We start from the raw sequence: 20,938 nt of genomic DNA, 5'->3' as shown, positions 1-20,938 counted from the left end.
TTTTTTTTTGGTGCAGTTTTAAATTTCTTTTTATTTTACATTCCCTTTCTGATACTTCATTGCTAGTATACAGAAATGCAAGTGACCTGAATGTTAATCTTGAATATTGCTGATTCGCTGAATTCATTTATAAGATTGAGGTGTTTTTGTGTAGAGTCCTTAGGTTTTCTGTGTATGGTATCATGTCATCTGCATATAGTGACAATTTTATCTCTTCTCTTCCAATTCGAATACATTTTATTTTTTTTTCCTTGTGTGATTGCTGTGGCTAGGACTTCCAATGCTGTGCTGAACAGAAGTGCTAAGAGTGAGCATCCTTGTCTTGTTCCAGATTTTAGTGAGAAAACTTTCAGCTTTTATCCATTGGGTATTTTATTGGCTGTGAGCTTCTTATAAATGGTTATTATTATGCTAACATATGATCCCTCTATACCCATTTTGGTTAAAAGTTTTTATCATCAATCAATGTTGAATTTTGTCAAATGCTTTTTATGCATATTTTGAGATGATCATGTGATTTTCTTTTATTAATATAAATCGATATGCATATGTTAAACCATCCCCATGAAGTTGAGATAAATCCCACTTGGTCATGGTATATGATCTTTTTTGTTTGTTTTTGGATTTGATTAGCTAAAATCTAACAATTTTTGCATATATATTCATCAAAGATATTGGCCTATAATTTTCTTTTTTGGTAGTATCTTTAGTATTGATATTAGGTTGATGGTGGCTTCATAAAATGCCTTTGGGCATGTTCCCTTCTCCTCAGTCTTTTGGAAGAGCCTGAAAATGATAGGTCTAATTACCTTTATGTATGTTTGGTAGAATTTCCCTGTGAAGCAATCTGGTCATGGACTTTTGTTTGTAGGGAGTTTTTTAAAAACTACTTATTCAATTTCACTTCTAGTGCTTGGTCTGTTCAAATTATCTCTTTCTTCTTGATTCAGCTTTGATGGGCTATGTGTTTCTAGAAAATTGTCCATTTCTTCCAGGTTGTCAAATTTGATGGCATATGATTGTTCGCAGATTCTCTTATAATTATTTTTTTTTGTATTTCTGCAGTATCAGTTGAGATATCCTTTTTTCATTTCTTATCTTGTTCATTTGGATTCTCTTTTCTTCTTGGTGATTCTGGTAAAGGTTTTGTCAATTATGTTTACTCTTTCAAATAATCAGCTCTTGTTTCTGTTGATTTTTTAAAAATCTCTCTTTTATTTATTTCCTCTCTTTTTATAATTTCTTCCTTCTGTTGACTTTAGGTTTTGTTTGTATTTATTTTTCTTTTTTTTTTTGAGGCAAGCCTGTATTACTATGAATTTCCTCTAAGTATTGCTTTTGAAGGATTCCATAGAGTTTTGTATGGTTGTGTTTTTTCTTTGTTATTTGTCTCAAGGTATTTCTTAACTTCCCTTTTAACTTCCTTTTTTATTAGACCTATTGGTTTTATTAGTAGTATGTTATTTAATCTCCATGTAGTAATTTTTTCCTCACTTCTTTTCCTGTGGTTGGTTTCTAGTTTCATGTTGCTATGGTCATACAAGATGCTTGAAATCAATTTGTCTACCCCTAAATTTGTTGAGGTTAGTTTTGTGCCCTAGTATGTGGTCAATCCTAGAGACTATTTCATGTGGATATGAAAAGAATGTATATTTTGGTTTGATGTCCAACTTATTGTATTATTTATCCAACTTATTGTATTATAATTATAATAATTATTTACAATATAATTATTGTATTATACATCTAACTTATTGTATTATTTAGGATCTCTGTTTCCTTATTGATTTTCTGTCTAGATCTGTCCAATGATGTGAATGGGGTGTTAAATTTTCCTATGATAACTGTATTCCTTTATGTCTGTTAGTATTTTGCTTATGTATTGGGGTGATCCTGTATAAGGTACATATGTGTTGACAAGTGTAAAATTCTCTTCTTGTACTGATTTTTTTTCATTATATAGTATCTATTTTTATCTTTCTTTATGGCCTTTTTGAAAATCTATTTTGTCTGATATGAGTATTGTCACTCCCAAATTCTTGTCATTTCTGTTTTCATGAAATTATCTTTTTCTATCCACTGACCTTCAATTACTTGTGTCCTTTGCTCTAAGGTGGGTTTCTTTTAGGCAGTATATTATAGGCATTTTTTTAAAATCTGGTGTGCCCACTTTATCTCTTTTGATTGGCTCATTCTGTCTATTGATATTTAAGGTAATTATTGAGAAGTATGTATTTATTGCCATTTTAAACCTTGTTTTCTAGTTGATTCTAAATTTCTTCTTTGTTATTTTTATTTTTGTGGTTGGTGATTTCACTTTATTTTATGGTTGTTTCCTATTCTTTTTGGTTTTTGTAAATGTATTGTTTGGTTTTGATTTGCGGTTGCCCTGTTTTTCAAGTATGTAACTCTTTCCAATATTTGCTTGCTTTAGACCAATTGTCATATAGACTCAAACTCATTTAAAAAAAAAAGTCTAGATTTCCTTACCCTTTTCCCCCATATTGTATGATTGTGATTCCATTTTTACATCTTCATGTTTATCCTTTGGCTGTTCATTGTGGTTATCATTTCTTTCACAAATAGGTTTTTGTGTGTGTGTGTTTGATATGTATACTGACTTATTTAAGTTATTTCCTTCCAGTTGTGATTTCTTCCTTCCTATATTATTGTGGTTCTATTCTATTTAAGGAGACCTTTCAATTTTTCTTTTAGGATAGGTTTACTAGTGCTCTATTCTTTTATTTTTTTGGTTGTCTGAGAAATTCTTTATTGTCCTATTCTAAATGATAATCTTTCTGGATTAAGTATTCTAAGTTGCAGATTTTTCTCTTTCAGAACTTTGACTATCTCTTGCTACTCCCTTCTGGCTTGTAGTGCTTGTGTAGAGAAATAAACTGGTAGCCTTATGGGGAGGTTCTCTTATAATTAACTCTCTTTTGTTTCTTTTTCACATTTAGAATCCTCTTCTTATGTTTAAATTTTCTAATTTTTATTATAATATATCTTGGTATATGCCTGTTTGGGGTCATCTTATCTGGAACTCTCTGTTATTCCTATATCTAGATACCTGTTTCCTTCTTTAGATTTGGAAAGTTTTCAGCCATAATTTCTTCAAATAATTTTATTTCATCTCCTTCTGGGATCCTTATTATGCATAGACTGGCATGCTCTGGATCTCTTATAGAGCTTGCTTGCTTGCCTTCCTTCCTTCCTTCTTTCTTTTTCCATTTGACTTTCTATCTGCTGTCCTGCTTAGGTGATTTTCATCATTTTATCTTCTGAGTCACTTATCTGTTCCTCTGTATTATTCATTCTGCTATTCATTGCTTTTGTCTTGGAAAATTAATTTTATCCTTAGAGTTTCTAGTTTCTTTTTACAGTAATCTGCATTTCTGTCTATAACTTTTCTTAATTCCTTCAGCATTTTCAATACCTCCTTATTGAACTCAGTGTCTGTTAGACGAAGAGGTTTTGTTCCTTCATTATTTACTCCTTCAGGGTAAATTCTCTTGATCTTAAAACTCGGAATATTTCCTCTGCTTCATTTTGCTTATAATTCTCTTACCCTGTGAGTTTAGGGGAAACAATTATCTACTGTAGTTTTGGAGGGTTATTTACACATGGGAGTGTCCCTTGGTAGCTTGTGTAGGTTTACTTTTTTTTTTTTTTTTTTTTTTTTGTCATGAGAGCTGCTTTTGGTTTGGATGCTTGCTATCTATTATCTCAATGTTTACAGGCCATCATCCCTTTGATAGGGCTTGTGCAGGTCTGCTTCCTGTGTACACTCCTGGTGAGATTAGGGCCACAGGTAGCACCCAGTCACAGGGCTCTCAGCAGTGCGGGCAGGCTGTGCCCTCCTCTGGAGTCAGAGATGACTTTAGTGTCTTGCACCTGCACTTGTAGCCTATACACACAGGGAGAATTATTCCTATGTCAGTCCCACCCTCCCTTTCCTTAAATGGCACACTCCAACAATGGCATCTTGCTTCTCTGGCCATCCTTCACATTGTCCCATAACCCCTGGCTGTGGCACAATACTCCTTAGGCACATCAGGCTGTTTCCATGGAGCCAACTCTAGCCCTCTATCTGAGCCTCAGACTCAGACCCTGCCTGCCTCAGTGGACTAGTGTCTTAGGTTGAGGTGTTCTTGGCAGATGCACTATCTATGCAGCTCTCTCTCTACTTTTCCCTCCTCAGACTGGCTGCTGTGATTTTCTCTGTGGCTTGGAAGCTCCCTCTCTCTCTCAGCTAATCCCCCCACCAGTTTCTTGCAAGTGTGAGAATTCCTTTCTTCACTCACAGCTTCTTTCCAAAAGTGATTGTCCTATCCATCCTGATTCCCTTTTCTCTTGTCTCTTTTTTTTCCCTTTTATCCACTCAGTTATGTGGAGATTTTTCTTATGCCTTTGGAATCTTGAGACCTTCTGCTAGCATTCATAAATGTTTTTGAGACTTGTTCTACATGTAATATTGTGGGGGTTTTTTTTGGCATATTTATGGGAGAAGGTGAGCTTTACGTCCTACTCCTCTGCCATCTTGATCCAATTCTCCTGATGAAACACATTTTTTTTTTGGTCTTTTTAGGACCACACCCATGGCATATGGAAGCTCCCAGGCTAGGGTCTAATCAGAGCTACACCTGCCAACATACATCACAGCCACAGCAATGCCAGGTCCTTAACCACTGAGTGCAGCCAGGGATTGAATATGCATCCTTATGGATAATATTCAGGTTCATTACCACTGAGCCATAGTGGCACCTCCTACAAAATACTTTTTAATTGAAGTTTTATATGATAGTAATATATTCATTTGGGGCATTGCACCAAGAGACTGAACAACCTGCTAAAGATTTTACAGTTAGTAATTGTAGAAAAGGGATTTGAATCTAGAAAGTCCAGATTAAGAGTTAACCAATATGTAGGCCACTAAACTACAATTCCTCTTTCATCTAAGAACAGAGGCCATGCCTGCATTCTCTTTTCTTATGGAAAGACTTTTCCAGGTTCTCATAGTGTAGCTTAAAACCAGAAAACAAACAGAGCTTACCTGATTAATATCATTATCCCTGGAAAAGAAATGGTGGCTCTGCACAAAATTATTGCCTTCTGTTGACTTATTCTGAGATGTAATATACTGCCTTAGATGGGGCTCTAGCTGAATGATGAAACCTAAAGATCTCACATATCTAACTGTGTAACTCACATGATCCATAAGAGGACAGTAGCTTAAAGCTATTCTGGTACACAGAGAAGAGTAGGTCACTTTGTCCAGTTTGCCTAAAAGTCTTCGAAGTGTCATCAAGGCCCGAATTACAACAGTCTTGTCTTTGGAAAGGAGAGCATCCAAGATGGATATTAATAAGCTGCAGGAATTTTCTATCTACATATAAAAGAAAGAAAATGGGGGAATTTGGGATGTAGAAGGAGACTTGAGTTAGCATTTGGTATGTACATCTCTGATTCTGGGCAGAATTCAGTGACGCCCAAAGCATTCAGAGCTGGCTTATAGAGTCAACTGTTATATTGTCAAAAATTTTCCAAGCTGATCATTAAAAAAGTGACTATTAAAAATTTTATAGGAGTTCCCACTGCAGCATGGTGGGTTAAGAATCTGACTCAGTGGATTGGTCACTTCAGAGGCATGGGTTTGACCCCTGGCCAGGAACAGTGGGTTAAAGGATCCAGCGTTGCTGCAGCTATGGCATAGGTTACAGCTGTGGCTTGGATTCAATTCTTGATCCAGGAACTTCCATATGCTTCCATTTATGGGTTTGGCCATAAATTAAAAAAAAACCATTGCAATGAACTCAACGTTGTCTCTGTGAGAATTCAGGTTCTATCCCTGGACTGGCTCTGGACAAGGATAAGGATCCAGCATTGACATAAGCTGCAACATAGATCACAGATGCAGCTCAGATCTGATGTTGCTGTGGCTGTGGTGTCTTGTCAGCAGCTGTAGCTCCAATTAGACTCCCAGCCCAGGAAATTCAATATACCACAGATGTGGCCATTAAAAAAAAAACCCATATTTTTTATAAATTTAGAAATAAATAAAAACAATGGCAATAAGTATTTTAAACTCATCATTTCCTATTTCTTTTGCTGCCTTTTTCTCTCTTACACCCTTGAGTTTATTTGGGAATATCTGTATGGGAAGAATACTAAATAATGATGTGCTGCTGTGAATCTCTGCCCAAATCAGTGTTTACTGACATCCCTTTTATAGCTTTAAATCAGCCATGGTGAAGTATTTACACCAAAGAAATTGGTCTTTTTACTAGAGGGCTGATTGCTTAAACATTTATCAACACACCATTTGCAGTATAACCTCTAAAATAGGTGACAATGACCTGTTTGGATATTAGGGCCACTGAGCTGCTGAGCCATGTCATGGCATAAGTTGCAGATCAGAGACAAATGGAAGATAAAGCAACTAAAACATGCAAAGGAGACACCAATGAAGATAAAGAAAAAACAAACTAAAAGAAATAAATACTTACATGTATACATTACAATTACAGTTTTTCCCCCACCCTTTCTTCTCTTGCAACATGAGTATCTAGACATAGTTCTCAATTCTATTCAGCAGGATCTCCTTGTAAATCTATTCTAAGTTGTGTCTGATAAGCCCAAGCTCCCGATCCCTCCCACTCCCTCCCCCTTCCATCAGGCAACCACAAGTCTCCCCCTTGCTGTACAGTGGGAAAAAAAAATAAAAGCTAAAAAAAAAAAAAAAAAAGAAAGAAAGACATACTATTTGCCAAGATAATAGCCAGAGGATACTTGTGTTTGGCTAGAAAATTGAGTCTTTATAAATACATATTATGTGAAACTTCAGTCTGGATTAATCTCCACTATTTATTTTTCACTTTTTTTTTTTGGTCTTTTTTTAGGGCTGCACCCATGGCATATGGAGGTTCCCAGGCTAGGGGTCTAATCAGAGCTACAACTGCTGGGCTATGCCACAGCCACAGCAACATCAGACCTGAGCTGCATATGCAACATATACCACAGCTCATGGTGACACTGAATCCTTAACCCACTGAGCAATGCCAGGGATCAAACCCGCAACCTCATGGTTCCTAGTTGAATTCATTTCTGCTGTGCCACAACAGGAACTTATCTTTCACTTTTCTAGATAACTTTGTCACAGATCTCCCTTTTAGTTTGTTAATCACACTGGTATTAAAGGCAATAAATAACTTTCTGTTCATGATAAATACTATTGACTTGTATGATTTATCTAAAGGAAATAAACTATGCTCATTTCACTTTAAATGCAAAATGAGTGCCACTGACAGTATTTAAGCTTTCAGAGCTTATGCTTAACAGAAATACTATGATTTATTATTACATTTATTATTAAATCAGTAATAACTTATGGAACATCTACAATCTCAGCATGTGAAAGGGACTTTGGAATTTACAAGAGAAATATAGATAGGAGTATGTTTGATTTAATCTTCCTGGAAGGCAAGTAGTATTCACATGAGTCAGGGAAACAATATAGGACAGTGCTTCTCAATTTTAACCTGTATTAGAATCACCTGGGGGATTTTTGAAACCACAAATTTATGGGCACCACCCCCAGAATTTCTGATTCCATAGGCCTGTGGTAAGGCCTGACAAATTGCATTTTTAACAAGTTTCTAAGAAATGCTGATGCTGCTGGTTCAACAGTCATAGGTAGAGAACGATTAATATAAAATCCAATATAAGCAAATGCATACAGTTGATGTGTCTCTGAAATGGATGAAACTTCTGGAGATCAGTACATTCAGTGAAATTTAACTTGAGCTGATCATTGAAAATAAGAAAAATGTGAGTGGGTAAAGGAGGAAAGTGGTACAAGGGAAGAAATAACTTGAGCAAGTGCTCTGAGATACGAATTAATGTGTATGCATGTATGTATGCTGGAGTAGAAAATTATTTATGTATATGTGATTTTTATTGTAATAGGAGTGTTTCCATAGGGCAATGCTGATAAATTCTAAGGGTAATGAATGATTTTTCTGGGAAAAATATAAAAAAGGTGATAAAATAAATAAATTGACTTACCACATCCTTTCCATTCAACCCTGTTTCCTTACTGATAAAACACCTGACCTTGATATTGCTTTAGGTATGTATAAAAAAATCAATATTTTGTCAGTAAGGATATTGAGATTATGACTTTGATGGTGCTAGCAGGCACAAATCATACACACACATACCTCATTGATAACTGGTGCCATGCTGCCAATTTTCTGAAGACTCAGTTTGCAAACTGCAGGATCAGAGTCATTGACCCAATTTCTGAAGAGAACCAAAAATTCTTCTGGGAATGGGTCCTTGAAGAAATTATTGAGAAGCTAAAAGAAAACAGTTAAGTTCATACATAGGCAGAGTAATTGCCAAGCATAAATTCTGCTTCAGTCATAAAAACAAGATATGTTCAATAAAACTAGAATGCAAATAACACTAAAATTCTAAATATATGCATTTTTACATATATTTCTGTGCTCACAGAGGGAAGGAGAAGTAGCAGATATAATAGGAAATACATGTTTTGCTTTATGTATATGCTTAGAGAAGTTTTCACATATTTGGAGGTATGGTGAAGTTATTTTGACTTATGATTTAACTTGAAATTTATGCTAAATAAAACAGCCTGTTTGTTCCCAGGCTATGGGTCAAATCAGAGCTGCAGCTGCCAGCCTACACCACAGCCATAGCAATGCTAGATCTGAGACTCCACTGTGACCTACACTGCAGCTCACAGCAACACCAGATACTTAACCCACTGTGTGATGCCAGGGATTGAACCTGCATCCTCATGGATACCAGTCAGGTTCCTTATCACTGAGCCACAAAGGGAACTCCAACATACTTTAATTGTTAAAGAAAAATGTTCATTGACTAGAAGTAAAAGATATCTATGTTAAAAGTATTAAATGTTTCCCTTCTTGGGACACCAATGGTGGTCCTCCTTTAATAAGACTCCCTTCCCAAGTGACAAGGCCATACTGATTCATTGTGTACATGTTGATCTGTTTTGTAAGAAAACCTTGAGGGAATGTATTCCAGGATTGTTTGATGTTCTTTGTTCTGGTAAGATATAAAACTGAGCTGAGAACCATGCTTCTCCAGAGCAGTTCCCCAAAGTTATCTGAGAGATTGTCTCTTGGGCCATAGCTATCAGTTTGGCTCAAATAAAACTCTTTTCAATTCCTATTATAAATTATTTTATTAATTGTTTCCATTGGCATATATAAATTTTTCTCTCCATTGTTAGAAACTAAGTGATCCCATTTAAATGATCTTCCTCTGCCACACTATAGTCTGGAGGATGCATTCCTTGATAGTCAATATTTCATACTAGGAGGTCATGCCTATTATGGGCGAGGTGCTGTGTTAGTAAATGGGGACATTATAGTGAGCAGAGTGTTCTTGATCCATGTCCTCGTGAAGACAACAGACTATCTGAAGAGTATGATACTGCACAATGATAGTATACTACTCTAATGAAAGCAAAGCTGCTAACTGTGATCAATACTAAGAAGGAAAACTACAGGATGCCACAAAAACATTTAACATAGTACTGAATGTATGTAGTGTAGATTGAATTCAAAATAAAAAATGATATTTAGATTTGAATTTTAATATGTAGTTGGCATTATTTGGAGAAGACATCACCAAAGAGGATAACCCATGTGCAAAGGCCATGAGTAGATGAAGCAAAGTGTTTCTGAGCATCTGAAAGATGGCCAAAGGGATAGAATGGAAAAATAAACGGGAGGGTGGTGAGGTAGGAGGGCAGCCAGAGCAGTGGCCCAGAACATAGAGGCCAGGTTAAGGAGATTTAATCTTTAACAATTAATCCCCAAGATGAAGATGCAATTAATAGGAGCCTTTATTCATCTAACAATTAGTAGCAAATATATACATATTTTAAAAATCTCTTAGAGACACAACAATTTAACAAAAAATAGTTTTCATGGGAGAATTTAAGGCAATCCTGAGAAACAAAAACCAAGCAGGAGGCATAACTCTCCCAGACCTCAAGAAATATTACAAAGCCAGTCGTGAAGTCAGTGTGGTACTGGTATCAAAAAGACATACAGACCAATGGAATAGAATAGAGAACACAGAAATAAACCCTGACACCTATGGTCTACTAATCTTTGTCAAAGGAGGCAAGAACATAAAATGGGAAAAAGAAAGTCTATTCAGCAAGCATTGCTGGGAAACCTGGACAGCTGCAGGCAAATCAATGAAACTAGAACACACCCTCACACCGTGCACAAAAATAAACTCAAAATGGCTGAAAGACTTAAATATAAGACAAGACACCATCAACTCCTAGAAGAGAACATAGGCAAAACACTCTGACACCAACCTCATGAATATTTTCTCAGGTAAGTCTCCCAAAGCAACAGAAATAAAAACAATAAACCAATGGGACCTAATCAAACTGACAAGCTTTTGCACAGCAAAGGAAACAAAAAAGAAAACAAAAGGACAACTTAAAGGATGGGAGAAAATATTTTCAAGTGATGCAACTGACAGGGGCTTAATGTCTAGAATATGCAAGAAACTTATACAACGCAACAGCAAAAAAGCCAACAACCCAGTGGAAACATGGGCAAAAGGCCTGAATAGATATTTCTCCAAGGAAGATATACAGATGGTCACCAAACACATGAAAAAATGCTCATCATTCCTGATTATTGGAGAAATGTAAATCAAAACTACCATGAGATACCACCTCAAATGGCCATCATCAACAAGTCCACAAATAACAAGTGCTGGAGGGGCTGTGGAGAAAAGGGAACCCTCCTGCACTGTTGGCGGGAATGTAAGCTGGTACAGCCACTATGGAAAACAGTATGGAGGTACATTAGAAATCTATACAGGGGGCTACCATATGACCCAGCAGTCTCACTCTTGGGCATATATCTGGACAAATCCTTCCTTAAAAAAGTCACACGCACCCACATGTTCATTGCAGCTCTATTCACAATAGCCAAGACATGGAAACAACCCAAATGTCCATTGACAGATGATTGGATTAGGAAGATGTTGTATATATACACAATGGGATACTACTCAGCCATAAAAAAGAATGACATAATGCCATTTGCGGCAACATGGGTGGAACTAGAGACTCTCGTACTGAGTGAAGTATGTCAGAAAGATAAAGATAAATACCATATGATCTTGGTCATACCTGGAATCTAAGATACAGTAGAAATGAACCTTTCCACAGAAAAGAAAATCATGGACTTGGAGAATAGACTTGTAGTTGCCTAGGGGGAGGGGGAGGGAGTGGGGTGTATTGGGAACTTGGGGTTAACAGATGCAAAGTATTGCTCTTGGAATGGATTTGCAATGAGATCCTGCTGTGTATCACTGAGAACTATGCCTAGATAATTACAATGGTGCACAACAGTGGGAGGAAAAATTATGTATACATGTATGTGTAATTTGGTATATATACCACTGTTCCCATGCTGTACAGTGGAAATAAAAATTGTGTTGGGGGAAATAACAATAAAAAATATTGCTAAGACAGATCAAGTACAGAAAAAAATTAGAGGAGTTCCCATCGTGGTGCAGCAGAAATGAATCCGACTAGGAACCATGAGGTTGTGGGTTCAATACCTGGCCTCATTGGGTTAAGAATGCAGCATTGCCATGTGTTGTGGTGCAGTTCACAGACGTGGCTCGGATCCTGTGTTGCTGTGGCTGTGGCATAGGATGGAAGCTGTAGCTCTGATTAGACCCCTAGCTAGGGAACCTCCATATGCCATGGGTGCGGTACTAAAGAGTAAAAAACAAAAACAAAAACAAACAAACAAAAAAAAAACAGAAAAAAATTAGAGAGTGTGATAACCTGAGAGAAGAGAGATTGTTTTTTCAACATTCTAAAGAGCTTTTCAAACACTTATTACTTGTTCAAAAAATCAATAACTTCCTTAAAGCAAAACATTTAAAAGCACTTAAAAAAAACTTTGTGGTATTTATAATGGAAGAAGAAACCAAGAGGAAAGTTTAAATGGAAAAGAAAGAGAAAGCTATACGCACTGGGAAATTTAAGAGAACCCTTGTCCATTTGTGGTCAAACTGAAAACGGAGGAAATCAAACATACAACAAAGATTACTACAACATAATAAAAATGTTATAAAAATTATATAGTAAAATAGATATTTATGCTGTAGTTGAAAGTAAATTCATAACTTTACTTAAAAAGAAATGTTTAAAATGAGCAAATTATTTTCTGAAAGTATGAAAAATAAAATACTGTAAAGTTAAATAATGGTAAAGAAAATTAGTATAAGGAAATCGTAATAACACAGAAAGAGATTGATTATGGAATTGGGAAACAGAAAAACACTGGAGTTAAAACATGTAATGCCTTGTGCTTAGACAAAAAGTCTTAAAATAGATTTTGACCAATATAATATAAAATGATGAAATGAGCAGTGGGATGAAAGTTATAGAACATATTAAAATTTAAAGAGAATATCATATACTCTCTGTGTCAGTGGCTTTTAACTAAGAATGAACACCAGGACCTTCTGAGGCAACTTTTCTATATTACATATGCCTGATCTTTGTCCTTCTCATAAGGAAAATAAAATTAGGTAACAGAAATAGATTGGGAACATTGAAAGACTGATAGTTATCAATGTGTATATTTCCAAAAATGGATCAATTTAATTATTGATTGATCACCATACATCAAAGTGTAAAGCCATGATTCCCTTTATAATTAGTAACTAATCCACAGGGTGATAATTTGTACTACATGAATATTCTGTTCTCCAACCTTTCACTTACCAGTTTCAAATTTCATTAATGATTTTTTTTCTTCACTCAGTTATGACATTGGGACTTGCAAAGTGGTGATTTTCTACTTCTAGTGTTACTTCTACCTTACTGGCTGGCATATCTCTCTCTCTCTGTCTGTGTGTCTCTCTCCTTTTGGAAATAACATATACACATTACTGCATTAAATAGGTAAGCTCCACAATTTTGAGTACCATCAAGGACCTATTACAATTATTTGCAGTTACTATTGCTTTGCTGGGTAAATTTATTTAGTAGGAGCTCCTTCATGTTGACTCTTGTGTCCTTTTGACATGATTTATCTATCTTTGAGCACTTCTTTGTTTGTAGAAAATTACATGGCCCAGCTTCATCTTATATTTTTCTTGCCTCCTGAAATCAACTATTTCTTTAAAGAAACAATGTTTCTTTCAGTGAGTAATGGTATTTAGAAGTCATTGGAAATAAGTACTAGGTACTTAGAATATTGGAATATCATGTCTTCTTGGCCTTCACTTGAGCTAGGAGATATTTTTCTTTAGTCATGAGTTCATTTCAACAATGTTGATATATTCAATTAAAATCTAATATATCAGAGTTTGTTAACTTTTTATACTTTAAAAATGTTTTTGAATTATTGTTGACTTAAACCACTGTGTCAGTTTCAGGTGCAGCAAAGTGAATTAGTAATACATATATACATGTATCCATTCTTTCTCAGATTCTTTTCCCATATAGTTTATTAGAGAATATTGAGTTCCCTGTGCTATACACTAGGTCCTTTTAGTTATCTATTTTATATACAGTGGTGTGTATATGTTACTCTCAACCTCCTAATTTATCCTTGTCCCCATGTTTCCCTTTTGGTAACATAAAATTGATTTTATTATGTGAAAGGATATTCTGCCTATGTTTTCCTCCAAGATAGTGTCCAATTTTACATTTAGGTCTTTAATCAATTTTGAGTTTATTTTTGTGAATGGTGTTAGAGAATGTTCTAATTTTATTCTTTTACATGTAGCTGTAGAGTTTTCCCAGCACCACTTATTGAGGAGAATTTTTTTCTCCATTGTACATTCTGCCTCCTTTGTCATATATTAATTTTCAAAATTAATTATTAAGCTATAAATTAATTAAATGTCATAGATTAATAGGTGCTTGGATTTACTTCTTGGATTTCTATTCTGTTCCATTGATCTATATTTCTATTTTTGTGCCAGTACCATACTGTTTTGATGACTGTAGCATTGTAGCATAGTCTGAAATCAGCCTTATTCCTCCAGTTCCATTTTTCATTTTCAAGACTGCTTTGGCTATTTGAGATCTTTTGTGTTTCCATACAAATTTTAGATTTTTTTGTTATAGCTCTGTGAAAAATACCATTGGTAATATGATAGGAATTGCATTGAATCTGTTCATTGCCACAGATAGTACAGTCATTTTGACAATATTGGTTCTTCCAATATTGTGTAATCCAAGGACATAGTATATCTTTACATCTGTTTGTGTCATTTTTGAAATCTTTCATTAGCATCTTATAGTTTTCAGAGTACAGGTCTTTTGCCTCCTTAGGTAGGTTCACTCTTAGGTATTTTATTCTTTTTGATACAATGGTAAATGGTAATTGTTTCCTTAAGGTCTTTCTGATCCTTCATTGTTAGCATACAGAAGTGCAAGAGATTTCTGTGAATTAATTTTGTATCCTGCCACTTTACCAAATTCATTGTTGAGCACCTATCGTTTTCAAGTAGCATATTTAGGATTTTCTATGTATAGTATCATGTCATGTGAAAACAATGACAGTTTGACTTCTTCTTTTCCAATATGTATTCATTTTATTTCTTTTTCCTCTCTGACTATCATAGCCAGGCCTTCCAAAACTATGTTGAATAAAAATGAGAGAGGATATCCTTGCCTTTCTCCTAATCTTTTTTTTTTTTTTTTTTTTTTTTGTCTTTTTGTCCTCTTAGGGCTGCACCCATGACATATGGAGGTTCTCAGGCTAGGGATCCAATTGGAGCTCTAGCTGCTAGCCTATGCCACAGCCACAGCAAAGCCAGATCTGAGCCATGTCTGCAACCCATAGCAGAGCTCACAGCAATGTCAGATCCCCAATCAACTGAGCAAGGCCAGGAATTGAACCCACAACCTCAAGATTCCTAGTTGGATTCATTTCCCCTGCACCACGACCTTGCTCCTAATCTTAATGCAAATGATTGCAGCATTTCACCATTTAGAATGATGTTAACTGTGGGTTTGTCATATGTAACCTTTTTTATACTTTTATGTTGCCACATCTTTCTCTTACCTGGAAAACCTTGGTTCCTAATAGCATTAATATGTTTACTTATTTTCTTTCTACCAATGCATACCATAGCCTTAAAATTATATCAACACATAAATATATAATAAACCTCCTGATGAAAAATAAGTATTTATTTGCCCTTGTAATTTATCTCACTAAGGAGAGTCTAAATAAATCTCACTAAAGCACTGCATTCATATGTTACTTGATAACCTTCACAAATTTGTGTCATGAGTGTGTGTGTGTGTGAGAGAGAAAGAGAGCGAGAGGGAGAGAGAGAGGGAAGGAGGGAGAAGAGAGAACCATAGACTTAATTGAGAAAAATGCTAAGATAATAATAGTTAAATGTGTAATGGAGAGATTGTGTTGGTCACAACATGGAACTGTATAAATAAAAGTATTTTTTAAATGTTCAACCTCTCCAAAAATTTAAGCAAGAACAAGTCAAATCACCTCAAGACATCACATCTACCTCTCACATTGGAAAGCTTCTCCGTGGTGGTGAAAGTGCTCTGGGATAAGCACACCCACAAGCTGCATGGGGAGCATTGATTGGTATTGCCTTCCAGATATCCATGTGCCATTAAAAATCCTTAGTCTGCAGAATGTTTATACCCTTTAGCTATTATTTCAGATTCTTGGACTCTATTATAAGAAAATTATCTAAAATATCAAACAAAGGAAGATTTAGGCACAGAGATATAAACTCTTTGTATTTATATTAGTAGCAAAGTAGAAATAACAAATTTACTTAAAAGTAAATGGTATAGGCATTGATAATACTATCTTAGTTATCACTGTCTGATAAGACCAAACTAAGGTCAGCACATAAGCACATAGATTGTATGCCCAGAACAACTGAAGGCCAAGGGACCTTGTAGTTGATCTAGAAAGTTGATGATTGCCCAGAAGTTCCAAACAGAGAACATGATGGAAGAGTGTGGCCATTGCCGAGCTCTTTGAAGCACAAGCATGTGAATCTCTAATAGTAAGCATTATATTCATGATGAGATAGGCAACTAGATTTCATTAAACATCATTAGGCACATTAATGATGCTTATATAAATCTTACATCATCTATACATTTCTTTAAAATGTATAATTTTATGGGAGGGATTACATATGTCATGTTTAGACCTATTTTGCACTACAATAAATAATAGTCACATAATAAAATTAATGAAGCTTCAAATGGATTAAGCTAGTTTGAAAATCTTTGATTTGCTACTACTGTGTTCAGTTATTGCCCAGAAAGCTTTAGAACTACACAGTATAGTGTATAGATATGCCTTTTATAGTTTTTAACTGTTTTGCTGTGAAGTTTGAAATCATTTCAAACTTTTTTTTTTTTTTTGGTCTTTTTGCTATTTCTTGGGCCACTTCCGCGGCATATGGAGGTTCCCAGGCTAGGGGTTGAATTGGTGCTGTAGCCACTGGCCTACACCAGAGCCACAGTAACGCGGGATCCGAGCCACTTCTGCAACCTACACCACAGCTCACGGCAATGCCGGAGCTGGGCAAGGGCAGGGACCGAACCCGCAACTTCATGGTTCCTAGTCGGATTCGTTAACCACTGTGCCACGACAGGAACTCCAGAAATCATTTCAAACTTTTGAAAATATTTGGCCTTGTACCTTAGATCAACACTTGCATATTATATATTACTTTTATAGAAAAATTGGATTTGACCCAGATAATTTCAATTTATAGAACTTTCTACATGCCTTTTGTAAGCAAAATTACTGCCTCAATTTGCTTGGCTCTAGTGTAGTTTTCCAATATTTGATGTGACATTCATATGCAAAATAATATAGCTCATCTTTTTTTTTACCCAGTATTTAGCCCATTTCTTTTTTTTTTTCCCAGTTTGAAGTATTGTTTGGATCCCAGATATTACCTGCTCTCTTTAGTAAACTCAATTATTCATATATACTTTAACAAGTATGCAGATATATATGAACTGGTATTACAAAAATAATTAGTTTGTGTACCCCCCCCACTAGGAAACTACAAAGGTCAACTCCTGGAGCAGTCTAAAGGGACAATCCTTTCATAATTCAGATCTATTTCCACCTTATCCCGTTAGCTTCAGATATCTCTCATTGTCTTAACTCTTGGTAAGAATCAATATTCAGAGAGGGAGATTAAATGTTAAGAGTTTTGATTTAATTTTGGACAAGGAAAGGGAAGGAGAACCTAGCTTTTCACAGTCTCCAAATAAAACTCACTTCAGTGAGGAATATTATTGTGATGACACTGTCTTCTGATCTTCTAGGACCTTCCACAGAGAGCTTGTAGAGATAATGCAAAGTCTCTGGAAACTGTGGAAAGTTATATTCACTGAGAGTTCTGTAAAAGAGAATAAAGCATTGAATTAGCAAAGACAATGGAAACATTCCCTACACCAAAAAATGCTAATGGTAGAAAAGAGGGAGCCATTATCCTCATGGTTTGTATCACTCAGATTAAGAGAAAGATATTCTTGAATATTCCCTAATCCAAGGTAAACTGCAGTCCCATTATGAATTCTATGCAGACTCTGAGGGAGTGTGTAATACCTGAATCACTGATAATACCTCTTTCCTTAATGTCGCCCCTCTTTCCTATATCTTCCAACCTGTGCCATGGTGCAGAATTCCCTATATTACTGCACATTTATAGCTGGCTGATGCCTGCAGAGCAGGAATAAGCTAATAACAAACAGAGTAAAGGAAAAAGCAGATTCATCTCTAGTTATCCATATCTGAGCGTCCATCTATGACTGCCCAAATGGAGAAAAAAAATAGCACAAAATAAATATCTTGGCAATTCAGGTTGGCCACACAGGTCACCTTTGTGGTTTCTTGCCAAATCCTTCCTTTGAATGACATAATAAAGAACAGAGTTTGGGTCTATCCTGGGTTACTTGGGAGAAGTGGTGAGCCCTGATTCACTGAGTAGTTCTCTATAATATACTTGGGGCATGGCTAGGCTCACATTTATTTTGACATGCTGGCCAGGATTAGATTTGCAGGACTGGGAGGGATGATGTAATAGAGATTCCATTTGATGACTTCAAGTTGGTATTCTAAACCAGTGCTTCTCAAATTGGAATGTGCCTGCAAATCACTAAGGGATCTTGCTAAAATGCAGATTCTGATTCAGTAGGTCTGGAATGGACCATGAGATTCTACATGTTTCACTCCCAGCTGATGCTGTTGCTGCTGATGTGTGGACCACATTTTGAGTAAGAAGATCCAAATGTACTAAGGCACTAAGGATAGACTCTATTTGCAAGGTGACGGTATACTACACTTTGATAAAATGAGATGTGTTCTTCAAATCTCTATACAAATAAAGTGTGGTTTAAAAGCACCAAGAGCTCAGAAACCATACAGACTGTAGTTTCTGGGTCAGTTACATCTTCAAATGGTCTATTGTGTTGTCAAGGCCATTTATCTTGATTCTTAATCAGAAAATCTGATCATAAAATCAGATGCTTGCTATGCACTAATGGGTGAACTACAAAAAAAAAAAAACTTTCTGGTACAAGAAAAACAAAAATCCTCTTCTGTCATATCCCAAAATTATTTATCTCATTGATCACAGGTTTTGATTAGACCTCTTTAAAATGAAGCACATTTATAGCTGGCTGATGCCTGCAGAGCAGGAATCAGCTAACGACAGAGTAAAGGAAAAAGCAGATTCATCTCTAGTTATCTATATCCACCTGTTCTATGGAGAGAGGATAATTTGGATTCTATATCATCAATAAGAGGGTAAGGCAAGGAAAAAATTATCCTGAAATAAAAACCTCTCAAAATAAGTGAAAAAGTAGAAGTCAAACCACAATTCAGATCATTAGGAGAGATTTGGAAGTTGAAGTGGATATTGACAGTGTTCCCACATGGTTTAACTGAAGAACAGTAGGGTAGGGGAAAGAGACCAAAGACACATTACAGAACCCCTGTTCTTACTTGGCAATAAGGTAGACTCCGTGATGGTGAAACAGTACTTGGGAAAATTGGTTCCAGCAATTCTTCCTCTTTAGAGCAGTGTCCACCTGTTGCAGTCCAGAACAATTCAGCAGAACTCGCAGGGCATCTCGGGCATAGCTAAGGCCCCAAAGAATAGGAAAATCATCACCTGCCAGTGGCCTCCACACACCTAAATACAGAGGGAATCTGCCTTTTCATTCTATGTTGGACAGGATGTCAGTTTTGGGAAAGGGACTACTAAATGCTCTTCATTTCCCCTGATTAATAGGACATGGGATGCAAAGTTAAAGTGAAATTGTAGCATGTAAAATCTAGAATTAATCATAGAGAACCTTATTAGTTTATTAGTTTACTAACATCTTATTAGAAAAATATGTTAAATGATGTGAAAACATGCTAAAGGTACCTGTTGATTTTCTTCTTTGGATAATAATACATTCTCATCTACTTAGGATGATTTGGTGTATGTCTGCTTACAGAAATGGAGATTAGATTAAATCTCTTAATGTGATTGATTGTGTTTTACAGTTCTGCCTTGCATAGAAGTCCACACCAGATGAGGACAAATAGCAGATATTTGGGTTGAGATTTCCCTGAAGAGTATCAAAGAATACTGTGTGAAAAGATAAGAGCTAGATCCTACTTTATGTGAACAGAATGACTGCATGTTCTCATAAACCCAGAATCACATCACTTACCACAAAACAACTTTATAGTTCACAAAGCACATTTGTGTACAATGCTTTATCTTATGTGTAATCTGCCCTGAGAGATGACTATCGGAGTAAATGGCAGAGTCTGAACATGTCTAACTTTGGATCTGTTGCTCTTCTCTGTCCTCTCTCTCTGTGGTAGCCTCCCTTCATGGAAGGAATAAACTGTGTTCTGTGGGAGTAGTTCCTTTATACGCTACACACACTTAGGGAAGGCCCTAGCTATCTTCTAGGTATTTAGGATAGTTACTTTACTGAAGGCACTTTACCCTTCAGAGGAGAGAAAACTGTAATAAATGAGTACACTGCACATGGGATTATAGAGCCCCACATGAACCCAAAGGGGTAGAAACACTTGACAGCTGGGAGCTCATTTCTTTCAGTCTGAAACAACTGTAGTCTCACAAAGGCCTGTCCTCTGTCATCAGTCTCAGGTTGCTGCTGTAAAACAGTTGAAGCATGAGGGCCATTAAGAGCTGGGGGAAAAACTGGGCCACTGCTTTCTTGTAAGAACCAACAGGCAGCAATGTGCACAGGGCCTGGGATGCCTATAAGAGAAGGAAAGAGAAGTCAAGAATGTAACCATCTCCCTTTAAACACAATCATCAATGGTGAGGAAAGTGGTAAGAGAGGGTCTTCGTGACCCCTTCCCCAGACTCCTTGAAGGAAGCCTGAAGCATGCATATGTATTCATTTATTCAACACAGCTCAATAGCAGTTACTAAATCTGTTTTGAAGCAAGAACTGTGCCAAGCATTCCATGACAATGGGCTTCCAAAGCACTATTAACAGGTCCTGGCCACCAAATCAGCAGGAAGCAAGCTAATTCCCCAGGAGGGTATACCTCTCAAGGCTCCCTTCATATGTGGCCATAAAGAATAGTTTACCAATAACCCAGGTCCTCCCCATGTGTCAACTATCCAAGGTGGTGAGATATTTAAGGAGAGGCAGGCTAGGTCACTAACAAATTGCTTGTCCCATTGACCATTGCAATACCCCCACATAAGATAAACATATTCTACCATGTCACAGTTTTAGAGCATTATCCACTTTTGTCTATTGTGTCTCTGAAAGACTTGAATGTACTTTCAGGAGTGGCTATTTTGGTCCTTGGGGAATGTATAA

The 20,938-nt window shown here is 36.2% G+C and overlaps 1 protein-coding gene across 3 annotated transcripts in view; it reads right to left on the bottom strand.

The window, feature by feature from the left end:
* The window catches only part of MROH9 (maestro heat like repeat family member 9), a 115,799-nt gene that overhangs the window by 36,862 nt on the left and 57,999 nt on the right, over positions 1-20,938 (bottom strand). For 2 of the 3 annotated variants that reach the window (XM_084978247.1, XM_021063956.2), the window contains 5 exons: positions 20,219-20,361; positions 19,080-19,217; positions 17,352-17,472; positions 8,220-8,357; positions 5,210-5,386 (listed from right to left, as the gene is read on the bottom strand). In XM_084978247.1, the coding sequence (XP_084834373.1) occupies positions 5,210-5,386; positions 8,220-8,357; positions 17,352-17,472; positions 19,080-19,217; positions 20,219-20,361 (717 nt within the window). The remainder of the gene's footprint in view (positions 1-5,209; positions 5,387-8,219; positions 8,358-17,351; positions 17,473-19,079; positions 19,218-20,218; positions 20,362-20,938) is intronic. The other variant, XM_084978248.1, reaches the window with a different exon arrangement.

The sequence above is a fragment of the Sus scrofa genome, chromosome 9 (genome assembly GCF_054392235.1).
Source record: "Sus scrofa isolate SSC_HxYL_T2T_F1_AM1 chromosome 9, Sscrofa_HxYL_maternal_Yorkshire_Landrace_v2.0, whole genome shotgun sequence".
Taxonomy (NCBI): Eukaryota; Metazoa; Chordata; class Mammalia; order Artiodactyla; family Suidae; genus Sus; species Sus scrofa.
This window is presented reverse-complemented; position numbering and strand designations above follow the sequence as displayed.